We start from the raw sequence: 11,226 nt of genomic DNA, 5'->3' as shown, positions 1-11,226 counted from the left end.
AACCAGTCCTCCTCCAAGAGTTTAGAAAGCTTCACTCAGCCCCTCCCTTCACCAGTGCAAAGTGATCACATTTCTTTCACGTGCTTGAGGGAAGGGAGGGGTCTGCTAGAGAGAGAAGGATTGATGGATTGTCAGTCAGCTGCCCCCTCTCTCTCTCATTAAGGAGGCTATTGTTAAAAGACTGTTCAGTTTTTTAAACTGATTTTACAGGGGTGCATTTTCCCCTTCTCCAGGGATCAGCACATTCCTTCTCATTTGCAGGGGCCATTCGTGTTGAGTCAAATCCGTGTATAAAAAAGCTGGACCTGTACAACAAAAGGAGTCCATGCAAGCATATAATGACAGTAGATTTTTATTAACATATTTTACAATGTTGATTACGGTATTTCTAGTTTTGCATTTTGATGTGTCAAAGACTGATTCTGTTTCTACAGTAATGTACTGTACTTAAATGATCATTCATACAAGATACCACACCAGTACATTGGAGGAATAGCAGCAGCAGCAGCAGGACACACGCGCACGCAGACCCCGTTTTAGTCTGGACCTGTTATTTTTCAAAGTAAGCTTAATAAAGCAGATTTTTAAAAAGTTATGGGAGTAATCAAACTTCTTGTTCAGCAGCATGCAGGCATATTTCAAGTAGGATATCCAAAGAGGTGCTTTTTCTTTCTTTCCTTCTTTTTTCAAATGACCAGTGTCTAATTCACTGGCACCAAAATGAACACCGTGAAATATTAAGATTGTTGAAGTTAAGGCTAATCATTTTACTTCACATCCATATACACAATTATAAAACATTTCACTTTAAATAACACATTATAATCAATTTCTAGAGACATTATCTCTTGTGAAGTTTCGAACTACACAGAGCAGTCAAATTCAAGAGCTCTGTAGTAGTGTTATGCTGGGAGATGTTACAAATATTTTTATTCACTGACTTTGCTTACAAAATGGCCTGTACTCATTGGTGAGCAATGCAAAAATACTACAGTCTGAACATATGAAACAATTTTCATATTGGAAAAAAATTTAGTTGGTGAAAATTAGAGGCTTATTGGAAAAATCCAAATATAAGAGTGTGTATTTATGTGTCTGTGTGTGTCGCACACACACAATTTTATAGAAAACAATTACCATGTACTGTTAAAATCTAATGACCTCCCGTCCAACCTTTAGGTAGACTTTCCTGCATTCCCACTTGTTTGATTTACTACACAATATTCAATCAAACCTTTGAACAGAGAACAGTTTTCAACTGTTGAAAAGCACATGGTTTTATGACAATCCTATTTTTTAAAATTAGTTTACATATATAAACTTTCAGAAAAAGCTATGTAAGTCAAAGTATCAGAAGTTTCTGAAAGCACTGTTTGAAATAGTAAACAAAATGTTTGCTTACCCTATGAAGACGAAGAAAAAAAATTTGGCAGCAATATTTTACATATCAGTATTGATCTATAAACTTGTCTGCCTGGTTAAGTGTTGTCCTCCCACCCCCACCCCCGGGCAACATCTATTCTTGTTGATTTCCCAGCTAAGAGCAATATGAGTGCAGAAAAACAGGCCTCTGGACATTTTTCCCGGCTGGATGGAGAACTATGTACAAACAGAGGCCATGCATATCATCTCCCTCTCCAATTCAGTAGCCAAGTCATGAGTAATGAGCCATCTGAGGACAGGATTCAATTCTTCCCTTGCTTCTTTTCCTCCACTAAACAGCTGCAATTCAGCTTGGGGGTGAGGTTTCATGTGTACAGACTTGGCTATGTCAAACACACTCCCTTGACTCAGAGCAAGGTTGTTATTTTGGCATTCTTCATATGAGATGCAGATGAAAATATTCATTTACCCAGTGCTACTTCACAATTAAAATTCTCTCCAAAGGTCCCCATTAAAGAATTCAAGCAGAAAGGGCAGTGATTGCTTTATAAATAACAATAGAAAGAAGCCACTTGAGCTCACAAGAAAGATCCAAATTATGCTTCACTTGCAGATGACCCACAGAACATCTCTCACCCCCCACCATACTGAAGCCCAGCTAGGTGCAAAAGTGAGACAAGCTATTTTTGGTTTGGATTATCATCTATCATTTGGGACATTTTACAAATGTTGTATATATACACACACAATAAAAATGATGTGCCGGTATTTGCTAGTAAATAAAGCTAACTGAAATGGCAGAGACAAAATACTATATATGTACTGTATTACATGAGAGCAGCAAGCTACCTATTTTACAGCTTTTTCACTAATCTCTGAAGTATTATCTATGAAATTCCTGAGAATGAATAAGATTTTCAGCAATGCCTGAAACTATTTTAATAGCTCTCTGGCAATAAGCGAAATATTCTCTAAAAATCCTTTAGACCATTTCTATACAATCTCACAAATCAAAAGTGTTACAACTCTTGCATACTTACAAATACATATCAAGCAAAATCTTAAAGCAACACAAAGGCAAAGGAAAAAATAAGCAATGTGTTTAGTAGATGTACCATACATATACATGGTTACAGCATAAAACAACCCCATTAGAGAAAAATAAAATGCTTAATAGCCATTTATTGGCATCTTAAAGTACAATTTGTGCTTGTTTATTAGTGGATTAGAAAGCAACAACTACCAAATGAATTTAGATTCTGCACTCAAATTAGGAAGACTAATTGTTTTACTAAATCTCCTATCACCAGCACCCAAATAACACAGGGCTTCATACAATGGTATGGCTTCAAGCTTTCCCCAGTGAAGTTATCTGAATTTCCGTTCACTTAAAGCTAAAGCCAGTCAAGTTGCATTCATAATAAAGGCGATGTGACAGCGCAATGATGGTTAGGGATCTACAAACCATTATAATGTGGCCCCCATCTTTTATTGATGTGATCAAACGTATGTGATACCCACTGCTGTTCAAGCACTTTGTATCTTTCCTTACATATATAGAGAGGCTTGCCACGTCTACAATGAAAAAAAAGAGAACAAACAGTCAACAGAATATGAATGGATGATCTAAGACAGTTTGCTTCCTTAAGCATCTCAAAAATATGATGCAAGAGCTGCTTCCCAACATGCTCTTGGGCATTATAACGGGACACCTCTCAGATCCCATGCTGCTTCACTGCTGTCACACCAAGCAATTGTTTTGGATGCTTGTATGTTCAGATCAATCCCAAGAATAGCTATGTAAAAACCAATAATCTTCCTTATGTCATTTTTTTACCTAGAAGAATGCCCATGTACCATTCACAGGTAGAACCAAATTATTGTGAGTTTCCACTCAGACAATACTCCCACCAGAATCCTAAAAGAACTCTTTACATCCTCCATGTTTTGTTTGCTTTTAAGTTCAGCAATTCGGCTCAACAATTTCTTGATGGGTTGGAGATTCAATACTAGTACACACTGCTATTTTCTGATTTACCAGGAGCCTGATATATAGGACTGAATCTTTCAGAAGAGGGCTGTCTAAATTAGAGTTTGACAGCTACAATCTAATACACTGTCTGTATTATTAGGGTTACCTGAGATCTCTGTCTTCTTCACCATGCGCATCCAGGTACACAGAACCCCAAAGGCAAAAACGATGACCACGAATGATGATGATTAAAGATGCATTGATCAAAAGGAATATGCCTGTTCCAGCACCACAGTTTTGAGAATGCTGAAGTTTTTTTTAGAAAAAGAGAATAAGTATTCTGGTGAATGGTTTTACAAGAAACAAACAACATTTTGCATCAAACTGCCAATTATTTAATTTCAGAATCAAGTAAACCAGTGTTTCTCAACATTTGTCCTCCACTGTACCACTTCACAAGGTCACCTATTCAAAGTACCACTGGAAGTAACTGGTGATGACATCATCATCAGTTACTTGCAGATTGGGAGGCCAAATGTAATGCAACAAGCACCAGAAAGAGGCTCAGGATGGACAGGAGGGGTTTTTTGAGCACAGAAAAGCATGCTTTGGAGTTCTGCCCACCAAGCCTCCTACCGCTGTTTGTTAGATTACATTCCAGGTCTTGCAGCCAGGTGGCAAGTGTTCAGGGGTCCCACAGGTACCACCAGACACCACCTCCCAGTACTACTGGTGGTACCCGTACCACTGGTTGAGAAACACTGAAGTAAACAATTTGATCCTTGCCTTTTCTGTATTTTAAGAACAATAATAATAAACAATGATGGCGACCGTGGTATCCGTGGATCCGGTATTTGCAGATTTTAACTCACTGTGGGTGCCAATGGACACTGGAGTGATGCCTCTTAAATTTCTTTAAAATGTGATACATTCTGCTGTGACGCTGGGAGAAGCAAGGAACCTCTGCGTGACCTGGAAGCATGGCTTCTAAGCCATTTTTAGGCCCAAGGGACTTGGAAACAAAGCAGTTTAAGTGCATGAAGGTAAGAAATGTGATTTTGGAAATTTTCTCATTTTAAAGGCATTTAAATGGCAACCCCCACAGATTGTAGTATCTGTAGGGTTCCAGAAAGGAACCCCCCCCCCTTCATGGATACTGTCGTTAGACTTATTTGCAAATTGAAAGTACATATGAGTTCCAAATATTAACCAAGAGGATTAAAATGGTTAAAAGCTATATGGAAGTTATATTGAAACATAAAGGGTTTGTTTCCAAGAAAAGCATTTAAACCGTGGTAAAAATATGAGACAAGAAATGTTGATTACAAAGACATGGATTAATTAATATGGGTTTATAATGACCTGTTATTAAATCTGGGTTTTTATGAAGTGACAGTACTGGGAGAGGCAAAGACTTGTTCCTCACAGCAGTTTCCTGACAAGGCGCTCTTCAAAGAAAAAACAATCCTATGCTTGTCTACTCTGAACTAAGTCTCATTATAGTCAATACAGCTTACTCCCAGGTAAGTGTGAATAGGATTGCAGCCCCAGACTTCTATCTAATAATAAAATCTTCATACAAGAAATTCTAATGTGATCGTTCCTGATACAGTTTGTGAAAATTAGACTCTTGCACCCAACCTTTCAGTAAGGATCCTCTAAGGCAGGGGTGTCAAATATAAGACCTGGGGCCCCGATGCGGCCTGTGGAAGCTTTTTATCTGTCCCTCAAGCCCTCAACTGCTGAGCAATGCTGAGGTGTTTCTGCTAAAAGGGCAGCCCACATGAAAATTGTGCTCTCCCATATCTTGAAATACGATCAAGATTTGATACTTCCTCTTCTGTCATTTAAAGCTAATGAATTCTAAGTGAGGTACTTATTTTTTGTTATGACCTTTTTAATGACATCACTTCCTGGTAAATGACATCACTTCCGGCCCTCAGCACACATCATGAATGCTATTTGGCCCTCTGTATGAAATGAGTTTGACACCCCTGATCTAAGGCAATGCTTCTCAAGCTGTCTGATGTGATAGACTGGCAATTTTTTCCCCAACGTGCCAGAAACTGGCACTATATAAAATTTTTGCACAGGCATGTTGTAACTGGAGTTACAAGTATGCCACTCTCTAGAAGGGAAACCATTTTCAGTGGCCTTTCCCTTGCTGAAAATGATACATTGAGCATTACTTTTGCACTCGGAGGCTGCTAGGACATGTAGTCCCACTTCAGTCTTTGATGGGGAAAATGGGCTATGCTGGACCTGGAAGAGCTGCCACAACTTCCCTTCCCATTGCCCAAAGGAATGGGACTGTAAAGCAAGGGGAAGGGAAGGAGTAGAGAGAGTTAGAACCCCTTCCATCTGCCCCACAGTTCCATAAACAGCCTTGAGATAGGGGGAAGAGGATGCAGCTGAGGTAGGTGAGCACTTTTCAAGCAACTGCACTAGCTATTCACGGCTGGCAGTAACTGGTGTTTAAAGTTACCAGCAATAGTAGCATTTAGTACCAGCAATGTCTTGAATTTTTAGAACTCCCACTTTAAACTGAATTCTCACACATGGTACCTGAGTAAAAAGAGGAACAGTTGTGTCTACAAAAAGGACTTCTAGAACTGTGACAAAATCAATATAAACTACACAATCTTCATAATAAAATACAAAGCATCAGGATCCCCCTGGAACCACAGCCCTCCCATCACTGTGATGCAAACAGAGGACTTTTGCACTAGTAGGTTGCACCATTCATTTCATTTCATGCATTGAAATGTGTGAGGGAGCTTTGCATACACAGTGGACCATCTGCAAGGGATCCCTGGATTACAGCAACCAACTAAAAGCATTCTTAGGGGCACTTCCTTTCAACACCACTTTCCAGCAACAGATATTAATAATCTCTTACCAAAACACATTCACAATAGCTCTGTTGTTTGCAGCAAAGTCCTTTCAAGCACACAAAAGTGCCACAAACTAGACAAACAGCAGGATCTTTAGGAACTTTGGAACAGACTGAACAACTCTTTCTGTGATAGTATTGGAAAATAGTATTATAATTTTCAGGTAACTGTAGGAGGCGTGGTAAGTCCCATTTAGGCTCCTGTATAATTAACATCTGAAAAAAGGAAAAAAAATTAGATACTTGATATTTCACCACATATTTTAATAGAAGAAAATCTGTATGCCTTCCATGTATCTGTTTCTGCTTCATCAAGGATCAAGGCTCACTCATGTTTTTTTCTCAGAAAAATCAACAAAAACAGGGAAGAAGGAAGTTTGATCTAGTCTACACTAAAACATTTAAGCTATCGGCAATCAAGTGGTTGTTAGGTGGTCCTGTGTTATTGTGTACTACAGTAGATACACAAAGTTGCTACCTGCACTACTGGGATTCATTTGGTGTGTATCTGAAGTATTGAGCAGTTTAGCTGGCAGATTATAAAAGATTACTAGGATATAAATTATTATACTGAATGAAGCATTAGTCAAACACTATCATATACATCACATTAACTCAGCTGATGTTAAGTTAGCCTTCTGGTCTTTCTAGAGCAATTTTTTTCATACTGTATTCCTAAGAAACCATGGCTCTTGCTAATAAGAAAATTAGTAATGGTTCCTGCACAGAACTGCCCTGCAAAAAACACATACACAAAAAGCCAGCTACACAGTAGTGTTGGGCATGTTCTATGGTGCATTCTCAGTTTGTGAAAAGTGACAGCTAAGCCCACTAGGCCTTGCTGATATCCCCACATGAACTGAGACTGCAACCAAGAATACAGCACCCCAGGGTCCTCTGCAAGATATTAGGGTTTCACAGGTAATATGCAGGATTTCCTTGAGATCAGATCTAGAAATGTTCCCCAGGAAGTCTGAAAAAGAAAGCATGTTATCTATTTTTTTGTTGTAATAACTTAATCAGTACAAAGTTACAGCCTCTGCGGACCTCAGAACAACTTCCGGTCACATTTGGAGGTTTCAAGGGGCCCAAATCAACATATTTCAACATCCGCGAATTTTGGCATCCATGGGGATTCCAGGAATGGAACCCCTGCAGATACTGAGGGCCAACTTGTATTTGGTGTGTATACCAGAAAGCATTTAGCATGTATTGCTTCTTTAGACTTTTAATCTTAAAGTGGTTGCTTAGTTTTTATACAACATATGGTGCAGTTCACATACAAACATACTGGCATAATAATAATAATAATATATGTTCATAAACGCCTAGTAATGCTTCTGTTTCTTCTGCATCTTTTTAGATTGGGAGCCTTTTGGGACAGAGGACCATTTATTTAATTTTCTCTGTAAATCATTCTATTACCTTGTTTTTTTAACTGAAAGATGTATAAACATTAATAATAATACACACTTAGTACTGATACAAAAACTGGCAGCAAGGGCAGCATACAGGAGATTTATAATTCATGTCAATATTATTTGATCAATTGTGCTTCATAAATCAACAAGACAAGTATTGTTTTTATTATGTTGCAAAGCTCTTTACCTACCTTTACTTTTGTGGGGTGTTTTTCTGCAAATAAAGCCAATTCTGAGCACCACTGGGATACTACGTCAAAGGCTGGCACTGGCCAATCAAGACAAGAGGCACTGGAGAATTGATGGGTTGATTGAAAGGAAGATGGTAACAAACCCAGGCAGCTGGCAAGTACCGTAAACTCTTCATCTTCCTTTTAAGCAAAAAGGAGGAAAAAAGTCAGAAGTGTAGAAATTCAAAATGGGAGCCAAACCAAGAACTTATCAGAGGCCGTGATCTGTGATGTTGCATCTGCTGATGAACAATGCTGTCAGTCTGAATGCATGAACTCACCTTTATGCAGATCTATGAAGCATACTGTGATGGGGTGAACTATATTTTAGAGGGTTATAGAATTAGAAGGAGATATGTAGAAGTTAGTAATGTAACAATGTACAAGCTCACAATAACTGAGGGGTAAGTACTTTGATGTGGATACCAACATCACATACTAGTGTGATGTGAAAGGATGCAAATGCCCTTTGATATACCAACTACATAGTTATGAAGAATGCTGGTGTGTTAGAAGTGTTAACAGAAAAGGAAGTAGGAGTTTGAAAGGGAGTTTGAGAAAAGCTTGAGAAGAGCCAATGGCCTTTGAAACAAGAGAGAGGAGAAGCACCAGGAGATCACACAGGTGCAAATGCATAAGATCGTGCCAGTACGAGGGCTATGTGCAGTTTCTGATTGGTCAAGAATATGAGCTGACCAGGCACAATTCAGCATAATTGGGGAAATATGATTAGTGTGAGACCCTCATGGGGTAAGAGTGTACTATAAAAATGGGCTAAGCCTTGGAGTAGTGTCCCTTGTGGATTGGCATCGGCCACCAAAAGTTTTGTCACTGTGAACATCAAAATGGAACCACTGTTGAATGTAGGTACTACTTGTGAGTAGTGTATACTTAGACTAACTTTCTTGTTTTCTGTATAGCATGTCGTGTAGTGACTTTGAGAAGCCCACTCACTATGATGTGAGTGGCAGTTTCTTATGTACTAAGACTTTTACTCTGATTTTGGAGTTGGGTGCACAGGCGTGAGTCCCTTAATGACCTTCCAGCCAGCAACAAGTCGCATATGCGACAGCTGCTACTGGTCATGTGGTTGGACCTGGGCGCAGCCCCTAAGTCTCTGAAGGCTTTTCTGAGCCTCCTAGAGGCAACATGTGTCCATGTGCTGCCTCTGTGAGGCTCAGAATGCTGGAATCGCACAAGAGGCGCAATTTCTGGTTTCCTCCAGGAAACCAGAAGCCGCATCTCTCACATGACTCCAGTATTCTAAGCCTCGCAGAGGTAGTGCGTGGAGGGGGGGGGAGCAGAACATGCCCTCGCCTCCAGAGGTTCGCATTATGTCAAGCTCTGTTTGACAACAGAGATGTTGGTTCACATCCCTGTTAAGTGGTGCACGAGTGTACTCAGAGTGGAAGTGGAATGGCTCGGGAGAATCTGATGCACTTGTGGTAACAAGTGGGCACCGAGGGCACACCCCCCAACTCTATCACAGATATCATACAAAAAAACTACCAAAAATTTAAACCTTTCTTCTCCATGAAATAGATTTACTCTATCTGCAGGATGCACTGAATATACAGATTTCATAGATAAAAGAGCATGTTGGACAGACAGTGTCGGTTGGTATACATTGTGTTATAATGACAGATTTAATAAATTTGCTTTTCATAGTACCTGACAGCTGGGTAACTCCCCTCCAAAGAGATGGTGCTGAAGAAGGCTGGTGATCCTGAGGAAAGGCAGGCAGAATTGCTGCAAATAAGTGTCTATGGAGTGTGGGCACCAACCACTAGTGCTGTCCTATATCAGGATTTAAAAAAATAAGTCAGTCCTGACAGTATATATTCATTCCTGCACATGCAATAATTAAAAAAATATATATCAAAAAGACAAACTTCATAATTAAAACTTTAGTTATTACAAACCTAAGCTATGGGTGGCAAATCAAAATATGTAAATACCATGGGTAGATCTTCAGCTTCCTCTTGCTCAAAGATCTTCGCTTTGGACAATTCACTGATCACATGGCTCAGTAATACCTCCCAAGACTTGTCTGCATTAGGGTTATTCTGTGATTAAAGGAAAATCATAATATCAGCATGAAGGTCAATTAAAGTAAAACAAAGATAAAAGCTGTCATCCAAATATAGTATTTCCTTATGGGTGCAGAAGTTCCAATGAAAGCATAGTTTCCTTCTCTATAAAGCAGCCATTTTCAACCACTGTGCCATGCCACACTGGTGGGCCATGAGTGGTCCACAGGTGTGCCACAGGAATTTGGGGGAATGTCATTTATTAGTAAGGCCAATAAGGGATGTGAGCCCCTCACTGGCAGCATGGTGTGCCTTGTCAATTGCCAAAAACCTGATGGTGTGCCTTGACAATTTTAGTGCTTTGTAAGTGTGCCTTGAGATGAAAAAAGTTGAAAACCAATGCTATAAAGGAAAGAACAGCAATATTTTTGTCTTTGCATTAGAGGGCGCACGGTGCTCTAGAGTGGGTCAGAATTCTATGCAAAATCAAAGCAACCTTGGAAAACAAAATATGTTAAGTTTATATCAGGTTAAATATTTTATTTGAAAGAGTTAGAACCTGCCCCTCCCCTTAAGAAAAGGGTGCCCAACGTGACTTTCAGTGTATTTAAAAACAGAAATATCTGTACAATAAAAACATGACAAGCAGTAAATACAGCAATAAAGTCACGTAACAGTAAAAGCAACACCCAATGATAAATCAATAACTCAAACTACAACAAAGGAGGCTAAAGCAAAAGGCAAGGCAAAACAAGTTTTTACCCCACTGAAATGCTGACAGGGAAAGTGAGGTCCTCAACTCTAAAGGAAGGGAATTTCACAACTCTATCAGTTACTTAGAGTTGAAGATAATGAACTAAGGGCCCAATCCTGTCCAACTTTCCAGCATTGATGCAGTCGTGATGCTGCCCCAAGGTAAAGGAGCAAATGTTCCCTTAACTTGATGAGGCTTCCAGGAGAAGGACGAGGCCCCACCCTCACAAGATACAGCATACACCATTGGCACAGTTGCATGAGTGCTGGAAAATTGGATAAGATTGGGCCCTTAGTGACACTAAATGCAAGTCAAAGGGCCAATTCCCATGGTTAAGGACTGCAACTTCTTGATCACTCCATAACAAATAGGCTGTTTTGTTTGATGTGGCATGGGGCTCTCCCAATAGGATCTCACGCCCCCATTGCTTGCCATGATCCAAGAGAAAGCCATCAGGGTAATTTAAGGGCAACCTGAAGGGGCGCACCTGGCAGAGAGTAAAGTAGTTACTGGGTTGCTTGGGTAACCAAGATGCTGCTTCAC

At 39.7% G+C, this 11,226-nt stretch overlaps 1 protein-coding gene across 6 annotated transcripts in view; it reads right to left on the bottom strand.

Annotated features, from left to right (window-relative positions):
* Window positions 1-336: 336 nt before the first annotated feature.
* The window catches only part of UBR3 (ubiquitin protein ligase E3 component n-recognin 3), a 133,435-nt gene continuing 122,545 nt past the window's right edge, over window positions 337-11,226 (bottom strand). For all 6 annotated transcript variants that reach the window (XM_066612171.1, XM_066612165.1, XM_066612167.1 and 3 more), the window contains 6 exons: window positions 9,858-9,965; window positions 9,571-9,696; window positions 7,861-8,040; window positions 6,255-6,464; window positions 3,522-3,661; window positions 337-2,958 (listed from right to left, as the gene is read on the bottom strand). In XM_066612171.1, the coding sequence (XP_066468268.1) occupies window positions 2,841-2,958; window positions 3,522-3,661; window positions 6,255-6,464; window positions 7,861-8,040; window positions 9,571-9,696; window positions 9,858-9,965 (882 nt within the window). In that variant the 3' untranslated portion in view covers window positions 337-2,840. The remainder of the gene's footprint in view (window positions 2,959-3,521; window positions 3,662-6,254; window positions 6,465-7,860; window positions 8,041-9,570; window positions 9,697-9,857; window positions 9,966-11,226) is intronic.

Source organism: Tiliqua scincoides, chromosome 1 (genome assembly GCF_035046505.1).
Source record: "Tiliqua scincoides isolate rTilSci1 chromosome 1, rTilSci1.hap2, whole genome shotgun sequence".
Lineage (NCBI taxonomy): Eukaryota > Metazoa > Chordata > Lepidosauria > Squamata > Scincidae > Tiliqua > Tiliqua scincoides.
This window is presented reverse-complemented; position numbering and strand designations above follow the sequence as displayed.